At 40.7% G+C, this 15,064-nt stretch overlaps 2 protein-coding genes across 3 annotated transcripts; both read left to right on the forward strand.

Moving 5' to 3' along the window:
* Nucleotides 1-295: 295 nt before the first annotated feature.
* Nucleotides 296-10,211, forward strand: LOC117413596 (orexin/Hypocretin receptor type 1-like). Of its 2 annotated transcripts, XM_058997350.1 has the most exons (9): nucleotides 296-637; nucleotides 1,013-1,127; nucleotides 2,871-3,145; nucleotides 4,402-4,580; nucleotides 5,376-5,619; nucleotides 5,860-5,975; nucleotides 6,107-6,333; nucleotides 6,433-6,554; nucleotides 6,934-10,211. In XM_058997350.1, exons 3-9 carry the CDS (start codon nucleotides 2,908-2,910, stop codon nucleotides 7,098-7,100), a joined length of 1,293 nt encoding a protein of 430 aa, XP_058853333.1. In that variant the 5' UTR covers nucleotides 296-637; nucleotides 1,013-1,127; nucleotides 2,871-2,907; the 3' UTR covers nucleotides 7,101-10,211. The 2 variants fall into 2 exon arrangements, with proteins under 2 accessions (XP_058853333.1, XP_033878691.3); XM_034022800.3 differs by lacking the exons at nucleotides 296-637; nucleotides 1,013-1,127 and having other exon boundaries at nucleotides 1,339-3,145.
* A 420-nt stretch (nucleotides 10,212-10,631) lies between these two features.
* LOC117964046 (zinc finger protein 706-like) lies at nucleotides 10,632-14,562 on the forward strand. The gene is made up of 4 exons (XM_058997351.1): nucleotides 10,632-10,769; nucleotides 12,412-12,550; nucleotides 12,906-13,023; nucleotides 13,438-14,562. Exons 2-3 carry the CDS (start codon nucleotides 12,419-12,421, stop codon nucleotides 12,999-13,001), a joined length of 228 nt encoding a protein of 75 aa, XP_058853334.1. The 5' UTR covers nucleotides 10,632-10,769; nucleotides 12,412-12,418; the 3' UTR covers nucleotides 13,002-13,023; nucleotides 13,438-14,562.
* The last annotated feature ends 502 nt before the right edge of the window (nucleotides 14,563-15,064 follow it).

Here is a 15,064-nt window from a genome sequence, read left to right on the forward strand (position 1 = left end):
GGAATTAGCTAGATTAATCTTTATTAAATCCTTACCTGTCATTCATATTCATTTTTTATGTTATATGAGAATGGTTCTTTTAAAGAATCTAAATGTCATGAGTGTTCTGAGTCTAGAGCTTTTGAGGAGCATTGTCCCTAAGAGCGTGTTTCAGATTTTGCACATCTTTTGAATAAAATAATTTGGCAGGTGGATTGCATTTCTGCAGGTTAGAGACAAACACTTTGCAACAGTCATATTCGAATAGCCCCCTCCTTCTTTCTCGCGGTACAGCTGTTTTCCCTTTCCATTTCTTTGGAGATGCTCAGGGCTTGCACAGTGTGTTATATTTCCTCGACAATAAACGTAGAGGACAGAAAGCCCACTGCAGAGGACACAGCAAGGAAACCACATCTCACCGTCTCTGCTGGTGGAAACATGCGAGACTTACAAATCTGAGACAGCTTCAAAAATAAATATTACTTTCTAAAAACGTGGGTGGATAATTAAATAAACTGGATTTTTTTTTTTTTGCTTTATGTCTACCGGCTTGTCTTCTATAGTTGAAATGCTAAAGTAAAATAGTTGGAAAATAATGTATCCTTAACTTCAAGGTGATTTTTTTCAGAGCACATGCATAAACACATGTTTGCAAAAGGTAAGATATTATTATTATTATTATTATTATTATTATTATTATTATTATTATTATTACATATTTTAAGAAGATTTTGTAAAAAAAAAAAGTTTACTACATCAACTGGAGATTATTATTATTATTATTATTATTACATATTACATATTTTAAGAAGATTTTGTAAAAAAAAAAAAGTTTACTACATCAACTGGAGATTATTATTATTATTATTATTATTATTATTATTATTATTATTTTCTTTTTTAAAAATGTATCTTCTTCAAACGTTTGGAGACAACAACGATGCTTTGTGTTAAGCACCCCAGTTGAACTAATATTACCCGGATGATATCACGATAAAATGGGTCATTGAGTTCGCGTTGTGTTATATTAAAGGTGTCGCGGGACTGCAATAAGGTGCCACGCTTATCGAATGTTCTATGTCTTGGGGCCGGAGTCGAGTAGAAGGGGTACAGTATACTGTAAAAAAAAAAAATCGCTGTTTTATCAGGTAAGCGTGACTGATTGTGGATTGGAGTTGTTGGAACACATATTGTCACCCAGTGGCAGCTGGAAAAAGTATGTTTATCTTAGAACAAAAAGTGTGTTTCTGGATTGGTTTATGTTATTATGTTATGATAGAATATATTTAACCATCTGTTGCATTCTATAAGAATTTGAAAGACCCCCCCCCCCCCCAAAAAAAAGGCTTAAATAAACAACCAAAAAACGCCCAGAACTACACAGTATGCAACACCCAAGAATCTTTTATAAGAATAGCAAATTGCCCATAGATTACCATTGACATGATGATTGCAGTGGGTTTCAATTTGTGATTATTTCTAGTCATTGCAGCCAGTCTTCACCTCATTAGAGGATTCAAGCCTCAGTTGTAATTTAAAGATAATTAAGAATCTGGTTGGAACAAAGCACAGGGGAAATACACGATGGAAACCCATTGGTTGATATTGAACTACCAACTCCTTTGATATCACCTGATGGACACTCAACGCAGCACTTCTGCAAGATACACTGGCCCTATACCACCTGCTGGACAATAAACCCATTGCAGCTCATTAAAGAGGTCTTCAAAACCATATCTCTGCCATGCATTGTTTGTTTGAGTTCTATTAAGAATTATTCTGAGGTTAAACTTGCAAGAAACAATTACAATTACGAAGACAAGTGGTCACTTCTAAAACTATTGCAGAAATGTAACTAGCTTTTGGAGGTTATTTTCAGATCCAGCCCCTGTGGTTGAAGAAGGATATTAGAAACCAGGTCAATTATAGACTAAGCAGACGACAGCAGAGAATGATACGGAACGCACATTTATGCTTCAAATCTGATCTCTGAGATAAACCCTTGTATTCTCCCATATTTCTAATAATGTCTGACACACTTTGAGATGTTGAATCTGAACAGACTGATAGCATTGACTTGCACAGCCAGCCTCTATCTGGCATGTTTTGATATTATTTCAGAGGTTTTCCTTTCAAACAAATGTGTTGATTTAAACTGTCACAACAAATGAAGCAGATGGAGCGTGTGAGAGGTAGAGATGCTGTAGAGTACTTGATTTCACATCCATCTTCATCAGCTGTCAGATTTCTCTTGAGAGTAATTACTTCCAAAGCAAAACATGGACTGGAACTACTTTTATTTTACATTCACTGTTCTCCAAATATTTGTGATACAGGTGTAAATATAATATACTATATCATTTAAAGTAAACCCTGATGTAGATTATATTATCCAGGTTAGCTTTATGTCACTGTGCGTGCGTGAGCATGCATGTGTGTGTGAGTGTGTGTGTGTGTGTATGTGTGTTTTGGGTCCAACGGAGAAGCAATTTCATCATTCTGTGTTCATGCGTGCATGCGTGGGTATTGGTAGTGTTCTCTGCGCTTGACAGAGTGCCCCTTTCAGAGGGGAGATATTTTACTCTTTGCCATCAGTTGCAGATAAGAAGCAGGGTGGCACAGCTTGTGCTGAGTTCTCAAGAAGAAAAATATTATGAAAAAAGTGGTGGATTCCAACAAACTAGCTAATTAAATGTATTTTACATCAGGATAATCAAAGAAAGCTGGCAGGAGCCTTCTTGTTTACATACCATACATGCATAAGTACATACATTCATACATACATACATACATACATACATACATACATACATACATTTCATACACTTTTACATGAAGCAAATGTCTACAAATGTCCCACCAAAAAAGTCTTTCTCTTTCCTTGTTGCCAGTCTTGGGTTCTTGTGAGGAGTGAGGAGTGCTCAGTGAATGATGCCTGGCCCCTGCATGGACTCGTGTTGGCCCAACAGCAGTGACCCCAGTCCAGGCTGGACCGGGCCGGGCTCTCCCCTGAACAGTACCTGGGACTTGGGGACCCACGCAGACTATGATGATGAGTTCCTCCACTACCTGTGGAGGGAGCATCTCTTCCCCAAGCTGTACGAGTGGGTCCTCATCGTGGGCTACATCATCGTGTTCTTGGTGGCACTGGCTGGGAACATCCTAGGTAAGTCAATGGAAAACACGCTAGTAAAACTTGCTTTTATATAGAATTTTTGCAAATGAGTTGGTCCATTTACTCACCTAAAAGGGCTGCTAATTGGGCAGTTAGTCCTTCATTGTTAAAGAGTACAGTATCAGTTTCATTCAGTTTTTTTCACTGTGCCCTTTTTCAGGTGCTTGCTTTCAGCTGCTGCTCTTCAGTTCTTGTTGCGTGCCTTAGATGTGACATAAGCCAAACAGACCAGCCAAAGTCTCTTTATAGTAGCAAGAATCAGCACCAGCGAAGGATGTGCCTCTTGGAATGAACTTTACTTTTTGTTTTGCCAGCAATACACTGCTGGTGCACTAGATGGTGCTAGACCCTTCGGCTGATTCATTCTGAAACGGTCTTGTGGCCCCCAGTTTGTTAACCACTACAGTAACGCTCACCACAGTGGAAGATGGTTGAACAGCTTTCAAAAGCAAACCCCAGGTACAGATAGAAGGAACAATGCCAGGCTTGCTGTGCCATTCCCACACACTGCGGCAAACAAAACAGCTATTGGGTTCTTACAAAGGACAGCCTGCTTTCTGATGGTCTAGGTGCTGCCGCTGCTGCCCACAATCTTATTCTTCTGAGAAATTGTGCTGGAGCAAAAATGTACTGGGAAAAAAAAACAAATTTCAGTTCTTTACTGTGATTGCTATATTTTCTCCCGATTTCACGATTGCTTTTGTTAGGCGTTAACATACCTTTTTATATGCTTCCGCCGCGGTATAGCGTGGTATAAACGGCCAAAGTAAAAAGAAGGGAGCAGTCATATGAATTTAAGGCGTAATATCTACAAACGAGTTTTATTCAAAAAAAAAAAAAAAAGATGAAAAAAGTCCGCAAAATTAGACACAATTAGGGCAAACACGGACCCCCCGTTACATTCCCTAGTTCGTCCTTACAAATATGCTCAGTTATATGAAAATCCGTCTTCGTTTATTATGCGTTGCCTCTTCAACAAGGAGAACGAGAAGAACATTGTTTCCACTTTTGTGACAGCCCATCTCCTAATAAATCCACAGGCACTGAAACAGAATTATTTTCTGTAATGTGGGAGTTTTTAGAGAAATCCAGAATGGCACTGAAACAACTGGGATATCTCTGGCAATACTCTGGATCTCCCATAAACGTTTGTATTAAGTAGTGGCGGAAGCCGGAGCAGCTACCGTGACTCCCATTATTATCTGGAAGGCTGTTCCGATTTTGAAACGGATGGTTTGTTTTTTCAGTGTGCCTCGCGGTGTGGAGGAACCATCACATGCGCACCGTCACCAACTACTTCATCGTGAACCTGTCCTTGGCAGACGTCCTGGTCACTGCCATCTGTCTCCCGGCCAGTCTGCTAGTGGACATCACAGAGACCTGGTTCTTCGGACAGACGCTCTGTAAGGTCATCCCCTACTTGCAAGTAAGCTCCAGCCACTGCTGCAGGGGAGCCAGTTGTGTCTAAGCTCCTCACTCCAATTCATCATCCAGTCGTTCAGGTCAAACCGCCGCGGCACAGAATTTGTAAGGAACGGTTTTTATTTGATAAGGAGTATGGTACAAGATGTGGCCTTCAACCCACTTGATTGATTAAGAGAGTAAGCGGCAGGTCAATGACTGGTTGAAATAGCCACACACTATGACGTACAAAACAATATTAACAACGCATGCATTTCATTAGCGGGCTTTCATTAGGAATTTAGCACATAGTGTAATTGCAACTTGTCCTTGTGTATAATTCAGTTACATATCTTGTGCCAGGTCCTAATTAAAACTTCTGAATTACATAGTGACAATTATTAAAACAGCTAAGAGATTTCACTCTCATTTTTAAATGTACTTTTTCATCAACATGAACTATTATCAGAAACCTACAACTATTTGCCGAAGGGGGCATGTTAATTCAGTCGTTCTGTTTTTTTTCTTTTTAGCAGAGTAGGTTGAATAAACAGGGGTTTGCTGGAATGAATTACTTTGCAGCTATTGGTCAATATGCATACCGCGCATTTAGGGATTATTTGCTGAGTTGGAGCGCCCTCTTCTGGTTGAATAAGGATATGACTGTGACAGATAATTATTTTAAATCAGTACCTACTGATTGAGAATTTACGTCACAGAGGAAGCACTTGTCTTGCTTTCTAATTGATTGCACAGAGTGACTGCACTGGGCTGCTGTGTGGCTCTGTTGACCGTGGTATATCTCTTGTTGGTTTCCCAGACGGTTTCGGTGTCGGTGTCTGTGCTTACGCTCAGCTTCATCGCCCTGGATCGCTGGTACGCAATCTGCCACCCGCTGAAGTTCAAGAGCACAGCGAAGCGTGCCAGGAACAGCATCGTCGCCATCTGGATCATCTCCTCCCTCATGATGGTGCCGCAAGCCATCGTCATGGAGAAGCGCAGCATGATCCCCGAGCTGGCCAATCGGACGATGCTCTTCTCTGTCTGCGACGAGCACTGGGGCGGTGAGGCTGCATTACAAGCCTGTACGGGGCGTGTGGGGGTGTCTCGTCCTGTGTAAGATATGTCATTGTCCGCCGTTTGACCCAGAACTGAAACTGGCTGCTGAAACTGTGCAAAGGAACACTGCACCAAGCAGCTGCTATTACACATAAAACAAGTGTGTTTTTTTTGTTTTTTTTAAATTGTGCTGCATGCACTTCTCTACCCCGCCTGCCTCACACTCTTGTGTTTTTTGCTCCTAGCTGAGATCTATCCCAAGGTGTATCATGTGTGTTTCTTCGTGGTCACTTATCTGGCCCCGCTGTGCTTGATGTTCGTGGCTTACTTCCTGATCTTCAGAAAGCTTTGGTGCAGACAGGTGAGCTGAGCCCAGCCTTTCCCACAGCTCATAGGGTATGGAAACTTAGACCACAGCGTCAACCATCCCAATCCAGTTTTTTTCTGAAGCAATGAAATGTGATCTCTTTGTTGTGTATGTGCTGCTCTCAGATCCCAGGCACGGACGCAGCCCTGGCCAGGAAGTGGGTTCCTCCGTCACGTCACCCTGCCAGTGCCCAGCAGGGCACCCCATCCTCCTCCTCGCACCGCTCTGTTGCCCTCAGCGCCGAGATCAAGCAGCTGCGCGCCCGCCGCAAGACCGCCAAGATGCTGCTCATCGTCCTATTGGTCTTCGCGCTCTGCTACCTGCCAATCAGTGTTCTCAACATTCTGAAGAGGTGAGGCCAGCGAGGGTCAAACTGTTTTAAGCCAGGGTTGAACACGGCATGTTAAATTTGTGGTGATCTTTGTCATACCTTGGTTTTGTTTTTTTTCAGGGTGTTTAGGAGATTTGAGAACTCAGATGACCGGGAGGCTATCTACGCCTGGTTCACCTTCTCCCACTGGCTGGTTTATGCCAACAGTGCTGCCAACCCCATCATCTACAACTTCCTCAGTGGTGAGTGCGCTGTCTGGCCATGCTGTGCCACTAGGGGGAGTCAGGGTGCCTGTGACCACATCTCTGACTACTCCATTCACAGAGCCTGGTCTTTATTGCTACAGTTCAGTCCTGTTCAATTTTACACTCAAATAAAAATGCCAATGTATGGCAGCAGGAGAAAGGAGAGCACCTAGATGAGCATCACTATCAGGTCACCTTCCTGTTCCTGTACTTTAGAGCAGAGCCATCCTCAAATAATTCTCACTGCCTCCTTCCACGGGGGTAATGTCAGATACATCACAACATGGGCTGCTTCCCTTTCAGTATCAGATCTGACGTCCACCACCAAGGTGTTGCGTGTTGTCAGTAGCTCTCTGATTATCTTCTCCCCCTGCAGGAAAGTTCCGGGAGGAGTTCAAAACCGCGTTCTCCTGCTGTTTCAAAGGATTCGCATCATGCCGACGGATCAACGTGCATCACGTGACCTCCAACAGCAAGTCCGACAACGTTTCCAAAGTTCATGAGCACGTGATTCTCACTAGTGTCACCACGGTTCTCAGCTAGCACCTAGAACCCTAGAATCCTGAAGATTGAGCTGTCGGAACCGTTCACCGGTGATTTCGATTTTGCCTGAACAGGGAAATGGTTTTATGTTGAAGGCATTATAACAGGTTGGGTGAATTTACAAGCATACCGAAACCACTGAGAAGGAGCCACAGTTCTGGAAAGTTGGCCAAAGCCCTTCCATGCAAACTGCTGTATAACATAATAACTAAATGTATTTACTGCCATGTCAGACCGAAACATTCAGATCGGCAGGGAGAAGACTCATTCGATGAAATGATTGCCTACTTTTCCTGGTGGGAGGCAAGCATTCGCAATAGGGTTTAACATTGAACTCTAACCCACCAGAAACAGCACCTCACTGCCTGGGATAAATGTACAGTTAACTCAGGATGATGGACTTGAGAATGGGTTACTTTTTTTTTTTTTTTTTAAGAATCATTAGCCCTTTTTCGTAGAGGACAATCATATTTTTGGTATAATTTATAGGTATATTCTGTCATGGTATACACTGTAGATGTTGTTTGTGAAGCAATCTGTGCAAGTCCTTTGTAAGTTTGAGCGTGCAACTGGCTGCTGCTCCAGGCTCTGTACAGTGCAACGTGGCACAAGATAATCAAACAAGCAACAAGTGCATGACCTTGTCTCTGCTCCCACCTAATCTGCTGTACTGAGCCCTGTGTTAAGTGATAGTGGCGTGTGTTGTTGGCATGGCATTTGAATGGAATGAGGAAGGGTGCACAGTCCCAGCACATTGGATTCTCCAGGGAAGCTCAAAGCAGCTCAAAGACAGATTGAGGGAATAATGATAACAACTCAGTATGAGAACCCAAAACCACTCAGAGCGGCTGCAAACAGCAAAGAATAGTAGGGGATATATATTAGAAAAAGCATTAACAACGATATTTTTCAGATTGTGGATCCTATTCACAAAATATGACAATAATAATAATAATAATAATAATAATAATAATAATAATAATAATAATAATAATAATAATAATAATAATAATAATAAGATATTTTTTGGTGGATTAAATACATTTAGTTATTAATGAATCTGTTCCGTTTTTGTTACTTAATAAAAAAAATGTTTATCATTCTCTATAACTAACTAAAGCTTTGTAAATATGGGCTCAGTGCTAGAACCAATCTATAGTTTTGTCTTTCGAGGGCTTCTATCATCCTGTTTTCAAAAAGCCATTCAGCGTGCCAGGATGTGAAGAAGATGATGAGTGGACTTTAGAAGAACGATGAATGCAATCGTGTTTAACTCCTTCTTATTGCCAGCATTATACAGGCTTGGTGCAAATCTCTTGTATGTGGTAAAGCGACCGGTCTAAAAATGGGATGAGTGTTAGTAAAGTAAGAATAAACTAAATGCATGTGCTCATGCATCATGGGATAGCTATGCATTGAGAGCTCTCAGTCCGGATAGCTATGCATTGAGAGCTCTCAGTCCAGATAGCTATGCATTGAGAGCTCTCAGTCCGGATAGCTATGCATTGAGAGCTCTCAGTCCGGATAGCTATGCATTGAGAGCTCTCAGTCCGGATAGCTATGCATTGAGAGCTCTCAGTCTGGATAGCTATGCATTGAGAGCTCTCAGTCCGGATAGCTATGCATTGAGAGCTCTCAGTCCAGATAGCTATGCATTGAGAGCTCTCAGTCCGGATAGCTATGCATTGAGAGCACTCAGTCCAGATAGCTATGCATTGAGAGCTCTCAGTCTGGATAGCTATGCATTGAGAGCTCTCAATTCTTTAAGTTTTTGTCCAGTCAGTTTAACTCCTTGATTCTCAGTATGGTATGTATGTATTGGTTTGTTTATTTAGTATATTATATTGTGTATTTGTTGATTTGATTGTCATATATGATATGGTGTGTGTGTGTGTTTATGCATTACAAATCACTCCCTGAGCCCACCTTGCCAGCTTTGTGTCATCACGATGACAGGTGCAATTTGATAGTTATTTTACTGTTTACTGGGAATTTTGTGTTTCCAGTAACTTGTTATCAGTATTTAAATAAATCAAATAAATAAATAAAACACTATGAGGGAAACAAAATCCTTAATAGATTAGATTCTATCAAATAAAAAATAAAAATAATAATAATAAGTGCCGGGGGCCTTGGAACACCCCTGTAAAAGTTTAGCACAGTAATTGTGCCGTTTTGGTGCTTGTATTGTGTATTCGCTGTGCTTTCACACTGTTCTCCATCGTTCTGTTTAAATCCACAGTGTGTATCACACCTCCAGTGCAGGTGCATTGCATTCTAGAGTCATACCACGGCCCTTATTTATTTGGGTATGTATTTAACACCATTGAGGATCTTGGCAAACAGGTTTGGATGAAAAACAAGTGTCTCCTATTCACAAAGCTTTATCTCATGAGTTGCTTAAAGAATGTTTTTTAAAAGTCTGTTTCGTGGAATTAAATAAAGTCTGATAGTCTAGGAACTACCCTGGTGACCAGCTCATAAAGGTGTATAAAATCCCAGACAAGCCAATGCAATAGCAGTTGTTGTAACAATAGGAACAAAATCAACTGTTGATTTTTAGAGCTACATTACAGGTAATTGTTGTTGGTCCTGTTTTAACCAGCTCCTCAACCTGCACCAAGTCCCCTGAACCAGTACGACCAGCTGAAAACCAGTAAACCACCAGCTCTGACCAGTATACAGCTGAGCCGGAATTTCCATTAGGGAAATATCTATTTAATGCATCAGAACAGCCTTTTGAAAACCCGCAAGTTTTGTGACTAGGACCCAGTTGGTCACGTGATAAAAAAAAAAAAAACACGCTGGTTTTACAAAGACATTGCTCAAATACACTGTGTGATCTTTGTGGATTCGGGTCAGATGAGCAGCATCTTACCATCCTTCTACTCTAGAGACTCCAGCATTGTCTTTGATCTTTCACATGCAATACATTGTAAATAAAATCTATTGTTTTTTTTTTTTTTTTAAATCAACTTACAGCTCAAAGACAAATAAATAAATGATACGGCTAATGATATTAACGCTATTTCACTGCTTAGTATGGAAACAATAACGAGAAATGCAGATCAATAACATTAAGAATAAAACATGAACAGATGCTTGAAGTGTGTCTGCAAGTCACAGATCTCTCCCAGGTGTTTTTTTTTTTTTTTGTATCTTAATATTGCACAGTGCAGGTGAAGACACAGTATATTCCCTCTCCTTTTATGGTATGCTCCACCAATCTGCCGTAGGGGACTGATATAAAAGCGAGCGCACCATATCCTGTACATAGGTGTTGTATTAAAACGTGCAAAAAAAGATAGAATGCTAGCTTGGCCTTGAGATGATAATAATGCTAAAACTGTACCACTAGATACTTTCTACAGAAAAAAAACACTGTGAACTCACAAAGATACTTCTGCTTTCCCGATATCGATCTGTTAACTCATACATTTGCGTACTTGTAAACTAGCGGGTTTTTTTTTATAACATCAAGGTGAATTTAAACCTCTAATACTGACCACATTTCAGTGAGCGTTGACTCCACACCACTAGAGGGCCCTCGTCAATGCATAGGTCCTTCCGTTTCCTATAAAACCGCTCTATGCGCCCCGTACTTTCTTGAGAGGAAGTCAATCGAGCACGGCGGCAGAGAGAGAGGGGAAGAAAGAACAGGAGCGAAAGGTAATGGGAAAAGAGACAGTTAAAGTATATAATACGATGTGTTTATCTGTTTTGGCGGCTTGTTAGTTAACTTATGCGTTCGTGGATGTGTTATAGAGGTTTAAAACGGGTTAGGTATCGCTATCGGAAGCCCGCTTCGAAGGAGAGATCACACCGGAATATAAAACCATGCTATTGCTGTGTTTTTACAGGACAGACATTTTGATGTGGTCGGTCGAGCCTGCGTGTTGAGCGATGAATTATGTATGTTATATATAGTATTTCTTCATTGATGACAGTGGTTGTGGTATAATTGCGTATGTAATGTCATTTTTACACCGTTAACATTCGCCCTGGGGTGAGTCGAAACGCTTTGGTCGTTTTTCGCTTGCCTTGGTTTAGTTTTTTCACTTTGTGTAACACCAATACAGCTATTGTTCCCTTCTCCTAATTATTCCCCCAGAAAATGTATTCTGTACCCAAGTGCAATGGAGCGAAATTAAAAGGTCATTGTTCGGTACTATTTGTGATACTTTTGATACTAATAATAATACGTTGTGTATGGAGTCGCTACCAAGGACTAAGCGGGCTGGTATTAACGATCCATATGGGTGATTAAGTTCGTTTTCCACTTGTAATTTTGCTGTGAAAATAACTGTAGTTCATTGAAACTGCATACGCCTCTATTGCAATGGAGTGAACGCTTAGCTTTAAGCAGTCCTTGTGTATTTATTGTCTTTTTTTAAAACGGCTATTGTCTTTTTAATGTAATATACAGTATATATTTTTAAATGGCGAATTGTTCACATGGAATGGTGATACTGCTACTCTGCAGCGGGGTTTGGGAAAGTGTCATGCTTGGGAGGGGGGGGGGGGGGGAGGGGGGAGGAAGGAAAGGTGCTGATTTCATTAGTCTGCCCCTTCTATATACAGAGACTTAGATGTTGGCAACAATTAATGCGGTCTCTGCGTTATCTGACCACCACTTTTTTTTTTTTTTTTTGCAAAGACTTGGCGTCTACCATAGCACTGTGTCGCCCCTTTCCGTACTTGTTTAATTGTACCTGTATTTTAATGTGTTGCATTTTAACTTTTTTTAAATGGAATCCAACGAGTATGCTGTGAAATACAATTGATTGGTAACTTGCGGTGCTTTTCTTCACTTTATCGACTCTCCTGACGCATGCACATTGATCTTCAGTGTAAACAGATCTTCTGCTTGTTTGTTACGCTTCCTAAAAAGATTAGTGCTGATTTTTGTCAAGCAATATTCCCGGAGAGTCCATAAAACCAGTCAATAAAGTTTTTTCTTGTCCTTTTTACATAGCATTTAATAACTTTTTTTACAGGAAATTCCTACCGCTCTCAAAACCACTTGGGTTATAAAGCAAATCCTCTGCAATAAAAAGGTTGAGTCACTACGCAAATGCTTAGCTTTATTTAAGTTTAGTGTGTTTTCCCAAATGTGTGTGCGTCCTATTTTTGAAACATGTGCTAAAGAACAAAATCGTTGTAAACCATGGGGGAAAGGGGCTAGCAACAAGCAAGCTGTTGTATTCCCTGGAAGGAGGTAGTAAGATTATTGATTTGCGAGCAGTTTCTTTTGAGTGCAGTGTTTTATTCCCAAACTGTCTAATTGGTTTGTCTCCGCCTCGTTTTGCAGGAGCACCATGGCTCGCGGTCAGCAGAAGATCCAGTCCCAGCAGAAGAATCTCAAGAAGCAGACTGAGAAGAAGAAGCACGGCAATGACCAGAAAGCAGCTGCCATGGCAGCCCTGGTCTTCACCTGTCCAGTCTGCAAGGTATGTCGCGCACGGAGCCCGTTTGAAGATCTACACATACAACCTGCCGAGGCGCTTGGGGTGGAGACCTTGCTAAGTAACATGCACTTCAGTCTTTAATGTGTAAATATCTATGGTATAGTGCTGTGGCCTGTTTACAAGGTTATAATGGTCTTTATTTGAAAGTTTTGTGATATTTAAATCTGGGTTTTGAAGGAGCAGATGTATTTTCCCCCACTAGATGGCACCAAAGCATTGAAATTCTTTTTTAGCGTGTATGAAATGCACAATGCAAGCCTATGCAATCACTGTTCATCTTCATAACTTTGTACGTTGTATAGAAATATTCTTTAAACATCTGTTTCTTATTTTCTAGACACAGATGCCTGATCCCAAGACATTCAAGCAACATTTTGAGAGCAAGCACCCCAAGTCCCCAATGCCTCCTGAGCTAGTGGATGTACAGGCTTAAAGGAAACTGTTTACAGGCTTGGGTGAGAGCCAGTGTGTCTGCATCTTCTCATACCACATCCAGCAGCCCTCTTCACAGTGCTTTGGGTGGAATCCCATGGCTTTCAACTTAAGTCTTTGATTTGTCAGAGGGGGCGATTAAGATCAGTAAAAGTTTTAAAATTGCGGTGTGTAAATCACAAGCTGTGGGATGGCCATGAGGCTCTCAATGCATAGCAGTTTGATTCATCCCAGGTTTGAGCTTTATTAACTACAGAGTAAAGGTAGCAAGTCTGATTAGGCTCACAATAATACTCAGTGCTGTGCATTGGGATTTGTAGTTCTTTGTCCAGCGGAAAAGTGAGTAATGGAGCACGTTGGACCTTAAAACCGGTGTGCACTGCTTACTTGGGTGTAGAATAAAAGTTTTTTTAATTTTATTTATTTTTTCGTTTCAGACTCAAATTCTGGTGACAGGATGTACTTAAGAACTGGACAAATCTGCAAACGACGTGAGCAAGGACAGACGTTGAAGCTTTGAACTGTACTACCGACCACTAATTCTTGTTGTATTGTGTTGAGGAGGATTGGCGTTTGTTTAGGGAAGTGGGTAAAGTAATAAGTCTATCTCCTTCAGCTACGCATACCAGCTTCGGAATGCCATCTGCAACAGACAAATATTCTCTGTAGATGTATTTGCAGTTATCTTGCCAAAATAAGTCATGCAATTAATATTTTGGTAGCTACAGGCTTCAGGAAAGGGGAGGGGAGCCTGACTGTAAATGAACACTTCCTCTTTTTCTCGTATTTTACTTTTTATTCCTCTGCCCAAGAGTATTCTTGGTGTAATGACGTAAATAAACTTTTTTGATACTGAAATATTTCTACTACAACAAGGGAATGGTAAAAAAAAAAAATGAAAGCGGGAAAATGCATATTTTAAAAAGGATGCAATTGTTTTAGAATTCTTTAGAATTTCTTTTCCGAGTAAAGTTTAAAATCGGTACAAACATTGTTTAATTTCAGTGTCATTTGGGGCAAAGTACCTATCGGAGGACTAACCCTCTGGATATTTTTTTTTGCTAAGGGTGGGACATATGGTACACCTAATTGTGAAATGTGTAGCTTGCATCTGAATAGCCTTCAAACGTAATTAAGCGTATGGGAGCAGAGTAACAAAAAAAAAAAACATCACAAGGGCACTGCGCTGGGGATGGGAAAGAGATACGGTTTGATGCATTTCTGGTGCTAGGTTCTCATCGAAGCACAAGTTGTCAAAATGGCATACTTGTAAGCAAAGAAATGTCCTGATGTAGATTCTGTTCAAGATGCTGCAGTTTCTTGAATGGAAAATCCAAGTACATACTCCCAAGAAGTATGTACCACCAAGGGTTTTTATTCCTTTTCAAAATGAATAGAGAGCGGCGGGGCTTTAAGGCTACAGACACCTCAACATTAGGGAATCCTGGGTATTTGATCTTATGTACATATCATTTATTTACAATTTTTATTTTTTCTGTCTCCTCGAATTATTTCAATGACTACTAACTTGTACCGTATTCAAATAAAACAAAGAGAAAGACCTTTTTGTGGCTTTTTTTTTTTTTTTTTTTTTTTTTAAACCAGATATTTAGGTAGAATGCATGTTTTGCTTGTCTTTTGTAGCTCAATGTAAACAAACCAGGAGCACTGAAAATTTGTGCCGTTATATCATGTTCCACTGCTTTATAAAAGTGGGTGATGGGGCCATGCTTATGATCCTGAAAATCCTCTTAAGCACTTATAAATGTTTGGGAACCACTGTTTGACATATAATAAGTGATCTGCTTGCTCATAACATACCCAACCAAACAACTGCTCTGAAAGGCCCCTCTGCATGGTCTGTTTGGAGCGTCTCTGCCAACACTTTTCTGGAGAAGTGTTCTGCATAGAATTTTACAGGGGTTCCAAGAACCGTGTGAGTTCCAAGAACCGTGTGAGTTCCAAAAAAAGACAATGGTTCCATAAAGAAAGTGATCTGCAAAATGGTATCTTCATGAAATGAGCACTGTGAACAACAATCAGTTCAATATGCAGTGTAGTTGG

This window comes from Acipenser ruthenus, chromosome 23 (genome assembly GCF_902713425.1).
Source record: "Acipenser ruthenus chromosome 23, fAciRut3.2 maternal haplotype, whole genome shotgun sequence".
Classification (NCBI taxonomy): Eukaryota; Metazoa; Chordata; class Actinopteri; order Acipenseriformes; family Acipenseridae; genus Acipenser; species Acipenser ruthenus.